At 34.0% G+C, this 24498-nt stretch overlaps 1 protein-coding gene across 2 annotated transcripts in view; it reads left to right on the plus strand.

Moving 5' to 3' along the window:
• Nucleotides 1-24498, plus strand: part of CSMD1 (CUB and Sushi multiple domains 1) — a 1153949-nt gene that overhangs the window by 978208 nt on the left and 151243 nt on the right. For both annotated transcript variants that reach the window (XM_068678424.1, XM_068678425.1), the window contains exons 33-38: nt 1281-1376; nt 8512-8715; nt 9808-9932; nt 10534-10630; nt 14739-14843; nt 23403-23521. In XM_068678424.1, the coding sequence (XP_068534525.1) occupies nt 1281-1376; nt 8512-8715; nt 9808-9932; nt 10534-10630; nt 14739-14843; nt 23403-23521 (746 nt within the window). The remainder of the gene's footprint in view (nt 1-1280; nt 1377-8511; nt 8716-9807; nt 9933-10533; nt 10631-14738; nt 14844-23402; nt 23522-24498) is intronic.

Below are 24498 nucleotides of genomic sequence, written 5' to 3' on the forward strand. Positions count from 1 at the left end.
ATGCAATTTTAAGATTTTTTCAGTCCTGGGCTTTTCATTGCTACTTGGTTTTCACTGCACGTAACTGAAGAAATGCTTGCTGTTAAAGAAATATAACATTCAATGTATAGAAAATAATTTATTATTTGAAAAATTCAACTCATCATTTTCATATGGTGAATCCTTGCTACTTGTCTCATGAGTTCATGAATTTATTTTAAAAATTATTTAACCATTGGCAAAAATTCAGCAACAAAAACAATATTTGCTTTTTTTTTTTTTTTTTTAATAAGAGGCAGCCAATTTTACAGCATCACACGTAACAAAAAGTAAAAATTAATTATATTTTCAGAGAAAACATTTTTAAATAATTGTAGAGAATTTAAACTTGTGATTTTTACTTATTCCATGTGACATATCTGATTTACATTGGCTTAGGATAGGATTCTGTTAGGTGGAATCACTAGAGTTGCAGTAATATAAAACTAATCTAAGTAAAAGAATTATGAATCCTATTTAGACAGTTACCTGATATATTTTAAATTAATACAACATTCATTTCACTAGCATTTCCTAAAATCTGTGTTTATATAATTCAATGAGAATAAAAAACAGTTGTCAGTTGGAGTTCCATCCTTGCAGTATAAAAGTACTCCAGTTATGTATGTAGTAATTCATTACTGAGCTTTTATCATTACTGTGGATAGGTATTTCAGGGAAGGAGATTAACAAAGTATATTAAACATTCTTACTAATCCTTCAGTCTATAACTGAAATTTGAAATACTATTAGAAATTTAATAAGGTGTGGCCATATATGTAATTGAAGCATCTATATAAAAAAGTTGGATCCATTTTCTCTCCTTTCAATTTTAGTTTTGAAATAATAAACATCATATAAAGATCAATAGTAACACCTTTATGATATTTTTCACTGTTTAATGTGTTATGCAAAGTAAGATAAAGCTGTCAGTTACAGAAAAATTTGACCAAAAATTCTTTTAAAGATTTTGGCTCCAAATGGTAATAGCAGTCCCCAGACGAATAGTTTATTGGAGATCTAATTCCAAGAGCTGCAGTTGTTGTAAGAACATTCATGCTGTTGGATCATGCAGTCTTTTTAATCTGACCAGTTTTCGAATCTTCAATGTTAAATTTCGTTTTACACATTGTGATTTACATTTTCCTTAATTGTAGAGGAAAGCATAAAACTGTATTTTAACAGTGATTTGATTACATACTTAAGAGTTGTAACTCATTTCTATTTTGCCTGTTTAATTTCTTTTCTGTTTTCCTTTGCAGGGGAGACATTGCCTTTGGCCACATCTAATCAAATTCTTCTACGATTCAGTGCTAAAAGTGGGGCATCAGCCAGGGGGTTCCATTTTGTTTATCAAGGTAAATCATGTCTTCTTTTGGTGGAATATACTGATGCAAGTCTTTCATAGTGTATTATTTTGAAGGCTTCTAAGGTCTTAAAGTACTTCTTTAAACTTGGGTGTAGTCTCAACTTTTTTTTCCAGCCATAAGGGACCTCTTGCAATCTAGTGATGGTAGACTGGCTTCATAATGGCAGTCTCCTTTAGTGAATCCTATCTGGTCCCATGAATGTATGTTCTGACTTTCTCAGGAAACCATAATCTCTTGCTCCCTTACTGTTCATGTAAGGAAGACTGTTCATGTCTTCCTTAGACTGTGGTGAAGACTCTAAAGGTAAAGTGAAAAAGGCTTAAATCTTTTCTGTATCATTTGTCACGAGGTTGTCCATCTCCCTCTCCCCATGCATCAACAAGCCCATCTGCATTTTGAACTTCCCTTTGAAATTATCATACCTGTAGAACATTTCTCTAATGTCTCTTGCTATCTTTTACTCCAGATAGGCTTCTTATATATATATTTTTTTTTAAGTATATGAGAAGTGTTGTTTTGTTCTTGGTTTGTTGCCTATCTTTGCTTTCACTTTTGGTATGCTCCCTTTTTTGTGTTTAAATTGTTTGAAAAGCTCTGTTGCTTTTCTTCATCCCTCACAATGGAGTCATTTGTTCCTAGGGTCTCAAATCTCTCTAAAAGTGTCACCAATATCCTTCCCCTTCATGGTTGTTCCCGAGGGAAGTCCACATACCGACTTCATGAATATGCCGCAGTCTGCTCACCTAAATTCTAACCTTCAACTGATTTCTAAATTTCATCATCTTGTGCTCCTTGCAGTATAATATGCCATCTATATTCACATACACAAACAGCTCGTCTCTGTGAGCAGCTGGCCAGGTTGTAGCTACTTAATTTAGTTATCTATTAGGAGTATGTATTAAATCTAGCCAGTGTTTTGTTTGACTAAAATGAGTAGGGACAACGCCACAGAACTCTTTTTCTAAACACAATGACTATTTCAGTTTCAGCAAAAGGAGATATATATCTTCATACTGTGTTGAGTTAGGTGCTCAAAATTACTATACTGGGATGGACCAAAGGAGGCACATATTTGGTACATTTTAAAAGCCACATTTCCCTGAGATGAAAGAGCAAGTAAGCCACTGGGTAGCATTTGAAATGGGCATTGCAAATGCAGCCTCAAATAGCTAATTTCACTTTGGAATTTAATAAATAAGTTAAAACAAAACTGGTGCATTTGTTACTCAATATCAGTATTCCGACAATTTCTGGTTTATATTCAGACATTGTATTCAGGCATTATTATTATCACACAGAAAATAGGTCCTGTGGTTATGGTCTGGTTGCCTGAAACAGATACTAAAAACAAAATGAAAAGCTTTATATATTTATACTTAATGTTATACTTAACACATTCAGTACTTAATTTTTGCCCCAGCAAACAGTTGTCCCATTCAATTACAGTTAAATAGGGGTTACTTTCTAAAAAAAAGAAATAATAGAAAATAATATATTTTTGGATTTTTTCTACACTGACAGGGCGTAGGTCAGTAAGGACAGTATAAGAGCTCACACTGCTATAGGAATCTTTGTTGCCTAAAGCCTTCATCCCTAGATGTACTGTTCATTTCAACTTTTTCAAGACATAAAGAAAAATAAAAGGAAAATAAAATACATTCAAGTACATGAGAAAACCTCAGTTCTAGATAGGTACATGCTGCATAATACTAAAAAAAATCAGCTGTGCTTCAACTTGTTTTCACCACCTCTAGTTTCAGAGCTAGTTTGTTTGAAGCTACATTGCTGCAGAACAATAAGCCTCCTGTTGAGAACGATGACATGCATCATTTCAGTCACTTATTTGGACTACACTCAGTTTTCAGTAACTGTAAGAAATAGATTTTAACAAATGAGAAATATTTTCTGCAGAAAATGAATATAGCAAAGCCACTCTATTTGTCTCCGGAGAATCATGAGCTATTTCAGCATCAAATTTTTGTATATATTTTGAAACATATCTTAGTAGCTTTACGTAATACACACACATGTATATTGCTTAATAAGTTAATGATATTTAATAAAAATTCTGAGGTTTTTCTATCTTCTTTTGAAGTATGTGATCACATTTCCACTACTGCCTGCTGCCTAGCCTTTTAAATACTCCAGAGAATATCATCTACTCTCACATTGAACAGAGTAATCTGGTCTGCAAAGTCAATCATTTTATTTATCGCCCTCTATTCCAGGTTGACCTTCTTCCCTGTTCACTTTTCCACTGGGCTGATTTCAATTTTGTTTCACAGCAGCATGAAACATTTACTAAAAAGATGTAGGATAATTACTACAGAAAATAGAATGCCTCTGTGATACAGCTTGTAAAGTCTAGGTTGCCAATGCTATAGGCAAAATACAGAAGGAAGTCTAGAGGGGATAAAAAATACAGCTTGCATTATTTCACATTTTTATTTGAGCGAGTAATAGATGAGGTTTGATTCAGACTTAACGGTTTTTGCAATGCCACTTTGTCAGAAACTTTTTAGCTGCATATCTCACCAGTGCCTTCAGTTCTTTTTCTCAGATGACCACATTTCCTTGTATTTCATAAAACAGGTAAAGGGTATCTGTAGTATAAGACAGAATGAGTTTCCATTCCATTATAATATTAGCTTCAGGTATGTGGAAATATGATGCTAGGAACAATCACATTTAAGAAGACTGGGAATTGTTTTCCTGTTGCAACATCACCTAAGAAACAATAGTACATATTTTTATATAGCTTAGGCTGCAGCAATACAGAGAATTCTTTCCCTAAAAAGCAAAGTAATGACCTTTCTATCACTCCAACATTTATGTTTTTTTAATGCTTGTCTTCCTTTACTTGCTCTGCCTACAGACGCATGAATTAGTTTATGAGGTCAAGTGCGATTTTAAAGAGAGCTATTAAGAAAAGTAGCATACTAGGATGAGGAAAAACTGTGGAAGAAAGATGAAGGGGAGCACAAATAAAATAAGGTTATGACTTTAACAATTAAATTGACATAATCTGTGACAAGAATAAAATATGTAGCCACATGCTTACTGCTGAATATAATTAGAGAACAGAGCTAAGGTGGTTAGAGTTCCCATATGCTATGACATATTATGTTCTGTTTTACAACACATCTTATGGATATCTGTACTGCATTTTGCAACAGATTACTTATATCTGCATAATTAAATCTAAACTTCAACTTTAAACTTCAAGCAGTTATGGGAGTACCTTGCTTTGATGTTTTGTTTGGCTTATTTTACATTTATTCTTAAGGCAGTTCTTCCTAAAGCAGGAAAAAATAAACATTAGAAAAAGAGTTTCTTATAGTGAGTGGTATTGTTCATTTGTGCATCTTCAGCATTTGTTATTTATTAATAGAACTGGAAAAAAATTAGCAAAGTGTCAATGCTAATATGGCATTGAATGTTTCCTGCTGGCAATGAATGAAATAATCTGACACAACTCTAGCCATAGATGTTTTGCTTGCTGACTGCTCTCAGTTAAATGGTGGCTTGCATTTCAAAAAGGAAGGAAGCATTCAGCAGAGCTTCTGCTACTTGAACTAATTTAAGAGTGCTAGTAAACAGTCCATATATCTGCAATAATGGCAGGCTTGCTCACAGGAAAAGAACTATCCAAAGCCAGTACTGTAATGAAACCAGGTGATTTGACATCCTTTGTTCAGAGATGATGAAAATACCAGTTACACAAAAATTTTGTTTAAATTACAAATGTATGTATGCAAATTTACAGCTGTGAAGACTGACAATTGCAGGATATTCTTCAATCTGGTTCTTATGAACAGTCCTTTACCTTTGAACAGTTGCTGTAGGAATTCTGCAGATGTGGACTCCAGGAGAGGGATCTAAGCAAAGATTTTATCCTGAAACTTCCTCCCCTCTGCTCAAAGATACTTAAGAGAGTAACAGCTTCTTAAGGCCAGAGATGCTGCTAGGGACATGCTGCTGGAGGCATTTCTGGAGAGACTGTTGGAGACCCACCCTAAGAAAGAGGCTCTCCATGCCAAAGGCCTGCCCCTCTAAAGGGACTGTGGTCTGTCAGTGACCCACAATGAGGTGAGAATATTTCAGAGGGGTTGGCAGCCTGTGGAAGTCCTTCCCTGCTGTGGGGTGGACATCTCTGAGTGAGTGTGGCCCATGGATGCCCCTGCTAGAGCAGGGATACTAAGAAACAGAGTGACAGGAAAACTTGAAGAAGCAAAACACAGTTGAGAAAATGAGTAAAACACAAAGGGCAGGAGAAGAAAAGCAAGAAACAAAAAGAGAGCACATGACTCCAATGTCCTGCTCTGCCTCTCACCTTACTGGAGAAAGTAGGGTGGACTGTCTGTAACTTGTTGAAGAAAAAAAGGAAAGTTGAGGGAAGGAACAGGGAAAATAGGTGTTTGACTGAAGTCGAACCCAAGAGGAGGAAGGACAACTGTTTACTTCGGTGATTGATTGACTGTTCATATGCTCTTTTTTACTGAATGCCTGAATTGGTGATCAGAGGTTTGTGTTAACTGGTAATAAATTACTTATAAATTCCTTGAGTAAAAACTGTTTTGCCCATGACAATGTATGGAAAGTTTTCTTATCGCATAATTGGAAACAATCTGTCCCAACAAAAACTCCCATATGAACAATCAGTCCCAGCCAAGGAATCTATTCATTTCTAGTCATGTGGTAAATATGACAGTCATGAAGCTGGATGTGTAAGCAGCCATAATCACGTTGTCAGCTGTAAATTCATTATATGATTTAAAAAAATGTTTCTAATAAAATTGTGCTTGTACAATAGACCATTTGGTAAAGAAAAGGCAATTATTCCCAATAAAAGAACTAGAAAGAGCAGGCTGTGTCAGTTGGGTTGACCTGGCAGACTACATCTGGTTTGCAGGTCATTATCAAGAAGAACTGTGATTGTTCAAAATCCTTAAACTACTGTTTCTTCATTATTCTTCCACAAATGCAGGACAGATCCCTGCCAAGGTCAGAATTGTATGCATGACCAAGTTTCACAGAGCAGCTGAGTGACAACAGGCTCTTTTTGAAACCTTAATCACAAAATCCCATTGATTTAAACAAAGTCAAGTATATTAAAGTTACTGAATGGAAAAGTGGTGTTTTTTTTGTTTTGTTTTGTTTTGTTTTTTTGGGTGGTGGTGTTTTTTTTTTTTTCTTGTTGTTTTTGTTTTTACTAGTTAAAGTATTTAACCATTTTCCAAGACTTGAAAAATGTATTTGCTTTTGTTCTGCAGTAACCTATTGTGTAATTATCATTACAGCATACTTGTATTCCACACCTGACCACTTTTTTTTTTCAGCCATGGATGAAACTTACAACTTAGGCTTTAAGAATCTTCTGCAGCAACTAACATGTTGATTTAGAAGAAAATATGTTTTTGTATCTTTATGACCTTGTCTGCATATAAATAAAAAACAGTACAACACATGCTATATTACTAGGACCAGTTATCTAAACCTTCTTTTAAAAATCTTTTCTCTACAAAGTGGTTGCATAAACTTAACTCTTATTCTTCGTAGCAGAAAACTGATAGAACATCATTTTATGTAAATATAAATGAGAACTGCCAATATTCCACTGAAATGTGGTGCATATTTCATGCTAGATTTAAGACAGGATTGATTCCAGTTAATGTTCTGTATGCAACTTGACAACAAATGTTAATTTCTAGAGAATATACCAGTATTTAAAATTACTGCACTTAAGTAATTATGCTTCTGATTAGAGTAAATGACTATACAAGAAATAAGAAAAGTATGAAGCTAATAATATGTAAATAACTATATATATAGGTTCCACATATCTTGTGCTTTACTTAGTGGCCAGGGTAGCTGAACAGGTATGGGGGGGGGGGAGAGAATAAACAGGAATATTGTTCTTCAGCTACAGGCCAGCAAAGAGAAAAAAAAAAAAAGTTAAAAAAAAGTTGAAGGATATAAAATAAAATCAAATATAACTGTGATTCTGTTTACACTATTTTTTAGAAAGGTTAGTAAGCTGGAAACACGATGTCGGAGAATCTGCCAGAACTAAAGCCTAAACCCCATTTAATTTTTTTGTATGTGTTACTGAACTCATATATAGATGCAGTGATTCCCTGTAACTAATTCTTGACAAAAACAAATTGAATTGAATTGAATTCTGAGGATGTTGCTTACACAGAAAACTTATATATATTTAATGACATTATTTTTATGAAAATGTAAAGATGATGTTGCACACGATACTTTATCCTTTTTTTCTGTAAATATATGTATTGGTTCTTAAATTGTAAATATTTAAGAATAGCTAAGTGCAAAATCTAAAGAACAAGTTTGGTACACAAACACATGCATAGTGTCAAAAGTTGGTAAGTACAAAAACGTTTGCTATAAAAAGCGCTTATAAATAAGAAAGCTAAATGGAAAATAAACTCATGGGCTTCTAATGAATTTTATCATTTTGCTTTTAAAATATTGCTTACAGTCTTCTAACTGTTCACATATCACATCAGGTTTGTGAATTCTCCAAAATTATTGGTAAAAATAATTGCTGTCAACTGTATACATTTAAATAGCCTTCAGGGTGCATTGTAATTGATGAATATAGTCCAATATGATAAATCAAATATTGGTATAATATTACATTGTTTTTAATCTGATTATTTACAGCATAATGTTTCTCTTGGTTCCTCATGAGAAGCCAAAGTTGCCATATTTAATAAGTAAATTAGTTTATAGGTATCAGTATCTTGTAATTAAAGTGGGCAACTGAAATATCACCGATCTTCTCATGCCTAAGGATGTATTTCCAAAGCCACTGGCCATCTGAGCCATGGCACTCACATGCAATGAAGTGCTGTTGTCATGTAGCTGTGCATTGTCACAGCCCAAAACCATAATCCAACTAACAGCAATGAAAGCATTAGGCCCATCTTTGAGATGACAGGAGGAAAACAAATAAAAGGAACAAACAGAACTGCGCTCTCTACTACAAGAAACAATACACATTTTTACTAGTATGTTTATTTTTTAGATGATGACTGTCATTTGGGTTCATGGTTGTTTTTTTTTTTTTAATTATTTTTCTTCTCTCTTTATGCAGCTGTACCACGCACAAGTGATACACAGTGTAGCTCAGTTCCAGAGCCTAGATATGGAAGGAGAATTGGCTCTGAGTTTTCAGCAGGCTCTGTTGTTCGATTCGAATGTAGTCCTGGCTATCTGCTGCAAGGCTCAAAAGCTATCCGATGTCATTCTGTACCTAATGCCTTAGCTCAGTGGAATGACACAGTACCAAGCTGTGTAGGTAAGCAATTGCATTTAAACTCATTTGTTTTGTCACACGTCTCTGAATCAGAATTCAGGAACTGTTTCAGAAAATAGTATTTAACACATATATTCACTCTCCTTCGATTAATATCAGTCATGCCCAATTTAAAAGAGCAGTTTTCCATATCAAAAAGTAATTGAGTACCAGCTGGCTGGTAGACAGTATAGTGTTTCAAATAATTACTTAGATTATATGAACAAGTGTGGTGCACATTTTCTTGAACATTCATTATTTTCATGACTCATCTACAGCTTGAAACACAGGACATATTTTAATTCTCCAGAAGAGTCTTTACCTGTTTTATTATACAGTCTTTGTTGTATATTTCTATCTTCCATAGAATTATGGTGTCTTTTTTCAAGTAGAAGCATAATGCACAATAACATTGTCAAGTATAGCTAATTTTCTAGTTTATCAACAGACCTCCAATAGAATAATATTTAGAACTTTGTTTTCTTGTTGTTGTTTTTGTTTGTTTGTTTGTAAATATTGAAAAGTATTTCTTCATCCCTCCTTGGATTTATATCCCAAACTAATTGCTGTTCATAGGAATTTACCCTATGATCAGTTGGAATGTTTTATGAATAAATATAGGTGTCCTATTTTCTGTGTGGTATGGTTTTGATTAGCTTAGCTGCGTTTTCTTTGACCTTAAAGAAGCAATTCCTTTTATGTTAAAAAATATTTAATGTAACCACAACATTTTACTAGCTAGGGCCAATGTTAGAACTATCTTAAGTTCACAGGATTTCTGTCAATTATGGTTGTATTTAAAGTTACTACTTTGCAGTTGTTAGTTACGCACCGGTAAGACATGACTAGGCTGAGCTGCAAGGCTGAGCTCACTCAAAGTTCAGTTTGGATTTGTTTATTCATGCTGCCTGTATCTTATGCTGTCATTATTACATTTTAGATAACATTACTTTTTGAGTTCAGTTCAGAAATGTCTCTGAGTTTGTACTACGAAAGAGAATTAAGATAATTTTCTATTAGTAAAATTATAATTACTTTTCTGCTCCTTGAAATGGTTAAGGTTTTGTAATAATTCATAATAATGCTTTCTTTCAGTGCCATGTAGTGGGAATTTTACTGAGCGGAGAGGTACTATTCTATCACCAGGTTACCCTGAACCTTATGGTAACAGCTTGAATTGTGTGTGGAAAATCATAGTGACTGAGGGATCAGGTATTCAGGCAAGTCTATGTTCTGTCAAGCATGGAATATTAAGTATTTTGTGGTTCAGTTTAAAAAGTAAACATTTATTTCTCTAGAAGTGCCAGAAAACAGTAATCAATTAGATTATTTCAGGACTACTTCAGATATTTGTGCTTTGTTTTTCTTGGTATTGTTTTTTTGATTAGCTTAATTTTAGTTGTTTACATAGGGCCATGAATGTGAAATAGTTAACAAGTGGGTTTCTCTTTTAACTGCAAAATACTGAAGGCAGGCCCTTCAATGCGATGTGCAAGTGCCAGCCCTTTCTGTCTGCTAGGATATCACTAAGGCACTTGAAAAGTCTGCAACTGTCTTCGTTATCTTCTCATTTGCACTTTGAGTAGTTATTTATAATCATGGAACATATGTGCAAGCTCCTTCTTACTCAAATAGTGTCACATTCATATTTGCTAAAAGTTAAGACAACTCAAAAATTAATGTTTCATTTACCTTTTTTGTTTGCTTGGACATTCTTATATTCTCTTTGGGGCATGTTCCCCTTTCATTTTGCTGTTTCTAGAACATTTAAAAACATATACGAGGAGTTGGTTTTAAAAGTTATTTGGTGGCATTTTACAGATCCAAGTCATCAGCTTTGCCACTGAACATAATTGGGACTCTCTTGAAATATATGATGGTGGAGATATGACAGCACCACGTCTTGGGAGCTTTTCAGGTATGGATATGCTTTGATATAAACATACAGGGTATGTTTAGGGTATAGGTACAGGGTATAGGTGTGTGAGAGAACATGGCTGGTTCTCACACATACACAAGGAGTATATTTGTTTGAAATCTTTTATGATATAATTATGAAACTCATTTTGGGGGAGAAAACTTCAGGTGCTGTAAATGTGCTTAAATATTCAGAGATTTTCAGAAGCAAATATAATAATAAATTGTTTAACTTTCATTACAGGGATCTAGGTGATGATACTTCTGGGAAAAAAAAAAATCTGTCTCACCTACACCTCCCATAGAGAGGAGATAGTGATAGCAAGTGGTATTGACATTCAAAGAACTTTTTGTTTGATAGCTTTGACTTAGCTTATCCTTATCAGCTCATGTTTTTTCCAGGAAAAAGATGAACCGTTCTATGTTCATCAAAACTCACTGGACCTTAGAGAACAAAACAAACTACTACAACTGGGACATAACAAACCATGTAATTTCTTGTTTCACATATACATTAGGCATACATGGTATTACTCCTTTTTTATGAGACTTTTTTTTATAGTCAGAGCATGATCTATAAACCCAGCCAAGAGAAAAAATATCTCTCGTGATCTTAAGTCATGAATTGCATTCTGAACTCTCAAACTATTCCAAGCCTGATCTGATTCTGGTGTAGCCAAATAAACTTGTGTAAATTTGCCTCTCTGGTTACTACACAAACTTTGAGAGAGTAGATGTATTTGGAGTATGTAAGGAAATGAATGATCAAATAAAAGAAACCCAACATATTATTTATTTGGGTATTGAATTAAATTGATATGATTGCACCTCAAAATCTAAATATTAAAATACTATAACATTTTATATTAAATGCTAGAAATTAAACTGCATATTAAATTGGCAATAATGAAGTAAGAGATTATGAAATGTAATTAGCTTTTGACAGTTAAAATATGTGGCAAGTATACCTGGTGGATAAAGAACTGATTAAATGATCCATTTAGCAATGTTCTATTTAACAGGGCTATCTAATATAGGTTTGTGAGAAAATTACTGGTTCTCAAGATTCAGTGCTTTCTTATCCTACACTAAAAGTGTGTCATCTTGTTTTAGCTTAAAAATCTTCCTAATTTCCAGGATAATTGAAAAAGACTTTTTTTCTTTTTATTAGAAATATTTCACTGGAGATTGAGTAGCACAGTAGATTTATAGTTTTCATATAATGAGTGTTGGACCATACAATGAATGTTTGTATGTGTAGGAAAATAATAGTGAAGAGTACTTAAACATGGCATGAAATCTGCTGTTCTCAAAACTGAACCAGTAATGTGACATTAAAACTGAATTCTTTTTTCCAGGTATAGTTTCATAAGTAGTAAAATTCAGCAGGCATCATTACTGTGTCAGTAAATCATGCAGAAAACCATTGTCTGCAGATTTTGCTGATTCACTCTCTAAAATTCATGTGTGTTCAAAATATGCATTCAAAATGTACAGATATACATCTAATTACTAAGAATTTACTGAACTGTGCTGCTAAACAGTATCAGAGAGTTGACTGGAAAAGGTGAATTCATTGGAGTCCATTTCTTATTGAAGACTTCTCAAAGATAGGTTGCTCTACCATTTCTTTGGGTCAGGGCATGGAAGAGGATGGCAGCTGCCTAGGGTTGGGTGTTGTGGGGCAGGGCTGGGCACCAGGGCCTATCCCAGTACCCCATCAAGGAACAGGGCAAACAGGGGCACCATGGCAGTCCCAACCACAGGCATCAGGCAGGCACCTACCTGGGAATGGGAACGGGATGGAGCCAGGCTGAGACATGGGCCACCGGGTGGGCCCCGCTTGTCAGGGCCCATGGTGGACAGGGCAGGCCTATGGGGAGCTGTAAATGGGCTCAGTTGTGGCTTTTCTGGGGCAGGGTTTGAGAGCCTTGGGGCTGAAATGGGGTCCTGGGTGGAGGGAGGCCCTAGAGGGCTACCCTGGGTAGGACCAGTAAGGGCTGCTTGTTAATGCAGCCCTAAAACATTACCTTGACCTTTTTGGATTAATCCTGTTGGTCATCATCTATCAGTGAATGGCAGAAATATTAGTGTTTTTGATGTGAAGATGCTATTTTAGGGGAAAGTGATAGAAGCTTAATATACAAATCCATAACAAAAATACTGAGACCATGTGTTAACAGATGTAAAGATACTTTGTACTTCTGTCCTCCTGGTTGCAGAATATCTGGATTTTCATACAGCCATCTTGGAAAGGTGCTGCTGTGAATGGGACTGACATTGTGAATGCCATGAGGGGTTCTCTTCAAGCGTGCCATTGTGGCATGAGAAGCAATGGTGTCAAAGTTAGTTTCCTGTGCCCAATATTGACAGGTTATGCCTTTTAGTGGGCTGTTTCTTTTTGAGACCACGTTTTCCAGATGTCATGAGACAACACCGGGAGCCATTCAGAAAAATTAGAGAACTATGAATTACATTTGTTTTCAGTATTACTGGTTCATCAAAGGAATGCTTTTGTCTCATGAGGAAATGAGAATAATGCTGCCTTTATAAAATGAGCATTGAAGTAATTGCTTTTACAACAGTTACTGGATAAAAGCAATACCATTTGAAGACTATATATATTTGTATAGGAGTTTTTTTGATTCATGAATGAAGCTCGGTTGCCTTTCCAAATGCTTGAATTAAACAGTGTTATTAATAAGAGAGAGAGAGATAATTCTTATTGTATTATTATTGATCAATCTTACATAAACAGACATGTTTCTGGGTTTAAAAAATAAAGTTATGCACATACTTTTTTTTAAAGTAAGGGACTGTTTTCAGAGGTTGTCTCTAAACCAGTTAATTATCCCATTTGGGAAGGTAACCATTTTTACAAATAGAATAAAATTTTACTTACCATATCCAGGAAGAAAAAAACTAGTGTTAGTCAGTCTTTTGTTAGAAGATCTTACAAGGGAACAGAAATGCATAGCATTCATTACTGCCAGAAGAGCAATTTTGTTAAAGGAAGAGGACAGTCATTCTGAGTCAATATCCTCACCTTTACTGAGCAGATACCTTAGCCTTAAATGTATTTCAAATGCTGTTTGGATACCATGAAAAATCCTCCCTTCCAGATGTTTCACTGTTTTCTGTATTCCACTGTAAGTATTGTATGACATGAATGCTCTGTACTGTCTGTGAATTTCTGTACTTGGAGCTTCCATGTCAGACAAGTAAAGACTTCCTTAAAGAGCTACAGTTTTAAAAGACCAACTTGTAATCTTTTTAGCTCTTCACTATCAATACATTTTTAGATTTAAAAGCTTTTACTTTTCTTAGTTTAGATTGTAGAAATGCAAAGCTAATTCTTTCTGGAGTTTCTTTTCAAGACTGAATTTCAAGCTCATACCTAGGCTGCGCACAGTTGCTATAGAAACAGCAAATGCCCCACAAGAAGGGGAAAATATTTTTTATATGACCACTGTTCATTAGCTACCTGATACTATCTTTGAGGATAGATGAAAAAAAAAAGTCATTTTTAGCCTGAGTAGATTTGCCATCATTAGACTCTATGATGTGAGTTACGTAGCAGTCATATGGTAACACAGAAGAAATGTGGTGTCAGGCTTAGCAATGCTAATAACAATGCATTGAATGTTACGATAAGCTTGTTGTATCACATGCACTGAATTCACTGACACAGTTTTATTATTGTTATTTGAATACTTCTTGCTTTCAACCATTCTATTATTCAATGAATTGGCTATATAAAGTTAGTATGTCTTTTTTTTTTTTTTTTAAACACACTGCACCTACATCTAAGTTTTGTGTCATATCCTAATAGTTAAGAGAAGTGGTGAAATATTACAGTTGGAAGAAGATCTGTACACAGAAGATACAGACAAAATGTCCAGCCTGTCTGCTCTATTATGTACTGCTATTTTTTTATAGAAGTGGAAAAAAGTCAAATGGCAATTAAGCTTATTACCATGAATATGAGAAGAAAATGAGCCTGTCTGGTTGAGTTCTGATTATGGTGTGTTTTTGTTTGTTTCTTTCTTTCTTTTTCAATAAAAAAAAATATGATATAACAGTTTATACAATAACTTCTATTTTTCTAGGTACAACTGTGCCAGCATTGTTGAATAGCACTTCCAATCAGCTTTACCTACATTTTCACTCTGATATTAGCGTGGCAGCAGCTGGTTTTCACCTGGAATATAAAAGTAAGACTGCTCGCTCTTTGAAACTTTCTCAGGAGAATGCATGCATAAGGACAGAGAGAACATTTATATTGTTGTTTGTTGTTGTGTTTTTTTTCCCTGACTTCCAATCTCTACTCAGCACAAACCTGAGATAAGTGGCATCTATTAAACCAACATTTTAAATGAAGTGATATTTGACATTACGGAACTCAGCTTTCACAGTTAGCACCATACAACAAATTAAGATGCCAATTCAGGACAACGTTTAAAAGGTGTGGGGTTTAATATGTATATTTATTTTGTCATGTTTCAGTTTATTCTAAAATATAACAGCAACAAACAAATTAGTTTCACCGTTGGCCAAATCATAAAAAACAGAACTGATAACGCATTATTTTCCTTGCTATTCCTTCAAATTCCTTTCAGCAACTGATGTAATTGCAAAACAAGCAAGCAAACAACAACCCTCTGCCTCCTCCCTCCCTCCCCAAAAAAACAACAACTAACACAGCTTTATAATCTCAGAGCTACAATAAAACACTACAGTTCTCTTGGTAAATCACTAGTGGTATGAGCAGAACCTAGGAAGGTTGATGACAGTTTTTGCAGTATTTATGTATTAAGTGTTTATGTATCAAGAAGCTACCCTCCTACCCTGAAACCTCTTGGGTTGGTTGTGTTCCACTATGTTGCTCTTCCAGATTATGTCAGGGAGGTTAGAGTGTCAGATAAGAACCAGAACCTGTAATACAGAGATTTCCTTAACTTGTTTAAAATGTCTATTTTGTTACATCAGTTGGGTGTTTGTAATACATTCCTACCACAATGTCATACTTATTGTTTCCTCTGATCCTGATCCACAAACTCTCACCCAATCCATTGACCTGTATGTTGACATGTAAAAGCACCGTGCCTTTCAACTTCTTCATATGGAAGGCTATCCCCTGATCTTCCCTGTGTCTTCCTGAAGAGCTTTTATCTGTCCAGCATACTACCCAATATGCAAGCTGTCCTATCACAGCTCAGTTTTGCCAGTGATGTTTCAGTTCTGTGACCATATGTGGAGCTCTAGTTCATCATACTTAATTCCCATTCTGGATGCATTTGTATTATACACTTGAGGTAAGTGTCCTTTCATCCTACTTTTATGTTTCTGAAGGTCTCTTTCTCTGCGCATCAACATGCACCTTTTGCCTTCTGTCCCATTTACTTTTCCTCAAAGAAATGTAGGTTGTAATCTTCTTCCCCATCCATCCCATGGTGAACCCCTCCTTCCTAGCTGGTCAGTGTTGGCAGAGATACTTTTTCCTACCCAGTCATCTCCTTTATCCTTCAGTGAAAATGTAATTTTGTATGTGTTCTGAACAAGTACAAAATTATTCTAGGAATTTGTTGTACAATGAACATTTTGAAGTTCAATTTTTATCTTTTATTGTATCGGTTTTATTATCCCTGAAACTTCTGGAAAAAAAAATGTATTCTGTTAACAAGTAAAAAGTGTTTGGGAGCATGCAAGGTCAGTTGGATTTATGCTTTTGTTTGTCTCCTCATTGTCAGTCTCACAACCATGCTCTGCTAAAACATCTATTGACTTCAGTGGTGCCAATATTTCAATGCCAATGTTTTTTAGAAAAGCAACGGTGCAGGTCAAGGTAACAAAATTCAGCATTCAGAGCTTAGTTAACTATTCTGTTGACAGTCTGACAGGAGAGAATAATTTGCTTTCTTGTGTGGTATATAGTCTCTGCAGGGCAAACAGGAGTACAGTATATCTGTGTGTGTCTGTGAATACAGAAACTCAGCAAATCACCACAGCAAGAAGTTACTGTTTTACATTGAGTGGTCTCCTTTTTAGACAAACAAATAAGCAGAAAACAAAATACTTCTCAGTGCAAAACGGTGCCAATATTGCTCGTGTTTGGTTATGAATTCTGAAGTCTGTGATCACTCAGTCACCTACTGGTTGAAGCAGCACTGGAAAAAAATAGCTTTTTCAGAAGTCAATTTAAAAGTCAATTTAAAAAGTCAATTTAAAATTGATTGAAAGGACATTTTTATTCCAAAGGATTGGGGTGTTTTACAGGTACAAAAATAGTGATAGTGGGGGTCTTCAATATCTATTTTTAAGTCTGTTCTCTTTTATGAAACAGCTGCAGCAGGATTTGGATCAGCATTCTAGTTGCAAAATGGTCAATCATTTGGGTTCACCTTATTTTAACACCTTGTTTAAGTGTTTTATCAAAAGTAGTAGAACACTAAGACCAGATGTACAAGGCAGACACAACTGTACAAAAATTATGACACCCCATTATAAGTCCAGAGACCTGTGTTTAATAGTACTTTAGGGGACAGAGCTGGACTTGGGCTCTTCAGAAGATTGGCTCTTCAGCTATTGGTCATGATATTTAAGTAGGTGATGGAGTACATGGTTTTCAGTTTTTGTTCCAGAACACATTTGAAAAATTTATGAGAGAGAGCCTGAGAGTTTCTCTCCTGTTGCTGAAATTCTCTACATACTTTGCTTACAAAGATATTCCTCTGAGAATTAGTAAGGTGGGTTCAGGTCACTGCAGGTAGCAAAAGGTCTTCTTTCCTACCTTTTGGCAGTTGTCAGTAGCTGCTTTTCAGGAACCCACTATCTTATCTTCTTTCAGTTGGTCTTTGCTGAAGAAAGAGGAAAAGCGATAGATTTTGAACCCATTCATCTGTTCTGCAGTTTAATGTAAGGCTTCTCCTTTATTTTATGTAGTCATGACAAAAGGAAATTGAGTGACAGGGGAAAAAACTGTTTCAGAGATGAAGGACAGATTTCCAGAAATATGTAAGAAAATAATTTTCATAAAGACAGTAAGAACTGAGGATCACTTAGGAACATTCCCTTCATCTCAGAAGAAATTCCAAGAAGCAAGAGAAACAGAGGAGTATCCTTAGTTGTCCTTAAATTATTTTTATTCAGAAGAGAAATTATTTATCTAGAATAGATAATAATTTATCTAGAATAGATAAATAATATTATTAAATAATTATTTTATATATAATTTTATTATTTAATTATAATTATAATATTATATATAGAATAGATATTATATATCACATTTGTATAATAGAATAAATGGAGGGGAACTTCTACTTAAAAATGTATTTTTCAGAAGTGTAAATGCGATAAGCATGCCTGGATTTAGGTTACTATGTTAGGGAAAATAGCTTTATTTCAGTAAAATATACCTAATTTACTTTTATATGATCACATATATTCCACACTGAATATTGCTTTTTTAAAGTAACTTTATAAAACTTAATAAATACTTTATAAAAGATTCAGCTTCTACTCACAGCTTATTTAAATGCTAAATATTTCAAGTTAATTTAAATAACTTAATAAGCCTTATTTTATTTCTTGAAAAGGTGAATTCCTTTTAACAATGGAATTTTAATGGAAATTTATGTATGGATGGAATTTATGGAACGGATGGAAATATATATCATTAAAATTCCTTTTCACGATGGAATTTTAAAAATTGAGATGGTCATCTCCATTTTCTGTGTATTTCTTTATTTCCATGAGAATGTTCTGGTCAGTCTGCTTCTGTAAACCTTGATTGTGTCTAACCTAGGCAGACAGCATGTTCCCTTTTCAGCCTTCAAAACCACACAAGTCTTCTGGTGACTAATACAATTTAGTCATTTACCTTAGGATGTTTTTTTATGTTAGGCATCAAAAATACATATATGAATTAGTTGTCCAAGTTGAGTGGTCTTACCTAATTCGTATGCTATGACATGACATTTGTGCCATGATATAACATTTTTGTTTGTTTGTTTGTTCATTTTTTAAGAATGGCAGGTACATGAACTCAGCCAAGTCAAGAGAAGGAATTGGTCAGTGCCTTAGAAAAATGTAATTCTGATCATAGTGTAAAAAGTATTGTTGAGAGCCACCGTGTGGCATTGTTTCTTGTTATTTCAGAAGGATTATAGATGTTAAACTGATTGCAGCAACCTGTGATGACAAACAAAGCAGTAAAATGTATGCAAAAGATAACTGTAGGAAAGACAGAAAATAATCTTTCAAACTAATCTTTCATATGCATGTTTTTCTCCCAAACTGTGGTAGAATAAAAAATACAATCTTTTTCACAGCTACCAGCAAACATGTGCTTTGTTGCATTTCCAGTACGTACAGCAGTAGGAAGAATAAATATTCCTGCCCTTTGATTGAATTCATTTTAATTTTAATGAACAAAGGAAGAAACTATCCAAACAGTATGATTTAGAAATGTCTGTTTAATTCAATTGCATTTGTAGGCACTGATGTTTCAAGCCTAGTCTTAAAATCTCATTTATTAATTCTAGTACTTTCAGTATTTAATTTAATATACAAACAAATATAGAATATAATAAATGTCTGAAAATAATGAGTATTTGCTCACACAACACCCTGCTTGAAGCTCTCAGTTGAAGTTAGTTTTGCTTTTCTAGGAGCTTAATATATGGTGAACATAGACACATAGATTTGGGCCACAAACCTCTCTAAAAGTTTGTGTAAATATATCTAAATGAAATGATTAGAATTAAAACAGTTCAATAAAAATCCTGCTTTATGCAGTCAGTGCTTTAATAATGTCATCTAGCTTTATTACCTTGAATTAAGACACATGGCATGATTTGGTGTCATTCTTCCTATAAGCCTTTGTTTTACAGGTATGCCAAGATGATGTAATATATGCAACAAAATGAGCATACTTTTAATTACTTTCTCTTTTTCTGAAACTTTTCAGTTGTGTGTTTTCAAGTGCTAAAGGTTCTCAGGAACTGAGATAATACAAACAATGAATATTTTTGTAGCATTTCTTAAAGATCTCAACAAATTGAAGGATAAGATCAGACTAGAAGAGAAAAAAACATATACTTCTAAATAGCAGGTTTTCTGTTTTTGTTTGTTTGTTTGTTTGTTGTGGTCCACATTAAGATCTTTCACACAATTAGATCTTTTCCCATTATTAAATCAGGTGTGAGTCATAAATGGGGAAATTTTAATATAATAGGGCCAGATTCTGTCAGTATATCTATATACCTTCCTTGCTGTTGAAAAGAATCTGACCTCTCTTGCAGTAATCCAGTAAGGTAAATGCATTTTCAAGGCTGGTGTCTGAAGCGTGCAGTTTTGGAAAGAACAACTTGGGTTGCTGATATACACCAGCATCAAAACAAAGAAGTAACTCCAGCTTAACGTTTGTAGTGTAATAAAGAACAGTATGTTCAGTTAGCCACATAAGGGTGGGAGGGAGGAAGTCAAAAAAGAAAGCCCAGTGACTTTGGGTCATGCTGTCAAGAAATTCTTGTATTGCTCAGTTTGCAGCTTCCTGAAATGGACACTAATGGGCATTCATATTGTCAGATATGCCAGCAAGGATTTTCTTTCTGCCATCAATGGCAGTGATGTTTGAACAGAATTTGAGGTAATTGTAGGCATGTATATAATTATTGAAGTGAGGCATGCTTGTCTTATGGCACAGCAGAGGCCAAAAAAGTATTTATCAGGCAGTAAGTGGAAGAAGGTCAGGAAGAGGGTTATCATTCTTGACATTGATGTGTTCTCTCTTGTACTGCATAGCAGAAGCAGAGCTCCGAAGAGCATGCACTGAGCAATCCTTGTCCTTTTTTGATTGCTTAGACTTGACATTTTACATGTTTTCCCTTTATTACTGACTGTTCACATACAATCTCATTTAATGTATTTCAAAGTCATGGATAGTTAAGTTCTTTCATTTGTCCCCAGATACTGAATTTTGTTTGCTTTCTCTGAAACATTCATTATTTCAACAACATTCAAACATTGTGACTGTATCCGTCACAATCAGAATGTTTTAAAATCAATTAAGTTTGAAAACGTTAGTTTTCATACCATAGATTTTTACAGAACCCTATGACAAGTTAAATTGAAATTTTACTATACCAAGTAAATAGTTTTCCTGAAAAGAGCAAGACAGAGCATATTATTTTTGTTCTCTTATTCAAAAGTAAATGTTATAGGTTAGTATTATGTAATGAATAGATGATGGGGGCTAAGGACTGAAAATATTTTACTCTGTTTCCAACTTTCTGTTTTCTTTTGAGGAAGTAATATTGCTTCTTACTGTTTTGTATATCAAATAAAGTAAATTATGAGTTGGTTTTGCATACCGTAGTATGAGTATTATTCCAATGGAATAGAAGCAATAATATAAAGCAAACAACAAAAAGATTTCTTTTTAACAAATTATTAAAATATTAAGACAAATAATGTACTGTCATACCATATCTAACAGTTGAACAGAAAATGACTTCGAAGCTTTTATTTTAATTAGTCTGTATGCTATTTAAATAATGACAGAAAGATCTATACTGCAAGCACATTGTTAATATTGCCATGCACTCACTGTTACAAAACTATTTCTTGACTCGGTAAAATCTGTAAAAATAACTTGATACAAATTTAGACTGCAGACCTGTAACTCTCAACACACACACCAATTTTGAGTTCAACAAAAGCATGAATTTATTGAAGACAGGAAGTAAATATCAAATTTATATTCATAGAATTCATCAAGTACATCTCTATCTAAAAACATTTAATCACAGTGTCTTTGTTAGGGGCTTACTTGCTTAATAATGGTGTGTTTGGAACGTATCTTTTATTTTATTTTCTATTCAAGAGTGAGAAGGTTAAGGAAATTCAGAAATGCATCTTGATTTGCTTGAGTTCTGTATGAATACAAGCAAAAAAAAATTAATTAATTAGCCATAATAAATAACAATAATTAATAAACAAATAGTCTATAATAAACAATAGTCTTTATAGTGTAGTAATTTTTGTAATAAGATGCTACCTTTCACTTAATACTGGAGAAAAGAGGCAGTTTGTATGGGTGCAGATCATGGCTATTTAGTGCCTATACATACCCAAATAAATTGTTCAGATATGGACACTTTTATGGTATTATGGAACACTGATTCGTTGACCAAAGGAATTATACTAGGAAACTGCAACTAAAATAAAACCGTTAAGGTTAACGATGATATTATTCTCATGCCTATGTTAAATATTACAGTTCATAATTACCATGAAGTCCCTATTCACCACATGGAGTCACCATAACATTGAAAGTTGTTGATATTGTTAAAATGCCAATATTTGTAAATTTTGTGGAAGCAATTACTGAATATCTTTAAATTGACTTTAGATATTTTTTTAAATTATACATTGCATTACAAAAGTACTTCAGAGAGATCCTGTAGCTTTTAACACTTAAATAATTCTTTATGTGTTAATTAGAAAATGTTTAGTTTAATGATTCTTGCAGCAGTTGCTTTAAAGATTGTACTTCATAGCTTAATAGCTGTCATTCAGCATTAGAGTAGCTTGCTGCTAATACCTGAAAAAAATGAAATGCAGTAAGACTCAAGGGCACAGGACATAGAAAGACCTGTGCAGTGTCAAGAGTTGGACTTGATGATCCTTAAGGGTCCCTTCCAACTCAGGATATTCTATGATTCTATGATTCTATGATACATGACTATGGAACCTATTTCCAGAAAGAAACAAAATAGCTCAGCAACAACAATTTCAGGAGAATATATAAGAGATATTTCAAACTTCTGTGAAATTAAATTTTGTAATCAGACCATAAACTAGCAAAATATTTCTAGTGGTTCATTTGTTTGCAAAACAAATCTTAAAAACACGAGATTTTTCAAATCCAATGAGCATCTTGTCAACTGTCCTTATCATTTGAAGCATGTTAGCTTAGTTAGCTGAGTTGATATTTAATTTTGTGTTGTGTTGACTAAATCCTTAGACAGGCACAAAATAAAAAGATAAAAGTGATATATACTTAGCAAAAAGAATAAATTGCTATGTTGGGTTGCCAAACACATCTGAGAAATTACCAGTCATGGATATTTTTTATAAAGTAATCTTCTGCTTCTAACACCTGGCTAAAAATAGTTAAGAACAGAGACTGTTCTGTTACACCTATGCAAAGATTTAGTTTCAAGTTTAAAGTTCTAAATTTCAGATGTCTGAACTTTATAGTCAACATATGAGATCAATTGTCTAAACATAAGGAATACCCTTGGTCGCTAGCTATCCAACCATCTAACATCAGTAGTTTTTTGTTGCTGAAAAGAGAGCGCATACATATTTACTTTCTCTCTGCTTCTCTCATTAAAAGGAAAAGAGCAGAAGTTATATATATATTTGTATATATATGTATATATATACATATATATATATAAAATATCCTAGAATTAACATACTGTTTGAAGACAATAAAATGATGCAGTATGTCATATCAACATGACATGATAACTGGTACAGTTGCAGTGTCTAATCTTTGTGTTTCAGTCATACCATTTGTATTTTGCAGGGTAGTTCTGAAAATCTCTGTGCTTTAAACAACAGTACAGCTTAATGTTGAAATACATTTTAATTAATGTTCTGTTAAAAACAAATTATGCCGTTGAAAGATTTAATTAGAAAATATCAACAAAGAGATGTCTACTTACTTATGCTTTTTGTTTTGTTTTTACTTTCCTCAGCTGTAGGCCTTGCTGCCTGTCCAGAACCAGTAATTCCTAGCAATGGGATCAAATCAGGAGATAGATATATGGTGAATGATGTTTTGTCATTTCAGTGTGAGCCAGGATATACATTACAGGTATTTCTTCTTTTCTTTCTTTTGTTTTCTTCAAAATATACACTGTGGAATAATGCAATAGAATGGTACCAGAATCTACCAAAAGCTTTTTTAACAGAGTCTCTAGTGTGCAAATATAGGTCATTTAATTAGACTCTATATAAGTATTCCAACAATATAAAACCATGAATATGCATAGCATGTTGGGCCCTCAGTAAATCTGTCTGGCACATCTTGCGTGTCTTATATCTTAAAATACCATTGAGTAGTAAAAAACATCAAATGGACAAGGAAATGACATGGCTAAAATATTTTCTCTAGAAAATGCTTTTAGTACTATGCTTATTGAAACCATACTGTGTTTTTCCATTTTGTTGAAAGTAGGTCTTCTAAGTGAAATTTTCGCCATGGTGGTAGAGACATGTAATGGGATTCCCTATTCTGCTCAGAAAACAGTTGAACATCTGATTATTCGGTATAGCCTATAACAGTGATCTGATACAACAAAGAGAGAAAATTAACTAAGACTAACTGATTCCTCTTGAGATGGAATAACGTCTAATCCAATTTATTCTATCTGAAAAACAGCTTATCTAATCAGAATTGGCTCCCACTGTAGACCCACCCCCAAAAAATGACTCATCCTAAGACTGTTCATTATTAGGACAGGAACTTCCTCTGAAAGTATCACCTTTCTTCACTGATTAAGATGTCAGAAGGTTAGCATGGATATCTAATATTGCATTGTTTAGGTTTGATGGATTGACTCCTACTTGTACTGCCCATGCATGATATTGCATGATCTTCTCTCCCTAGTTTCTCAGCTATGAAACATCTGAATTTTGCATATGAAAAAAAAAAGGGTATGGTTCAGTTTTTTATGACATGTATTAGATATAGATAAACCCTCAAGATAGGGTTTATCTATAAGGGTCTCTTTGAATTTTCTGTCTATACTGAAAATAGTATTACTGAAATACTGAGGTGGATTCATTCAC

This window comes from Anas acuta, chromosome 3 (assembly GCF_963932015.1).
Source record: "Anas acuta chromosome 3, bAnaAcu1.1, whole genome shotgun sequence".
Taxonomy (NCBI): Eukaryota; Metazoa; Chordata; class Aves; order Anseriformes; family Anatidae; genus Anas; species Anas acuta.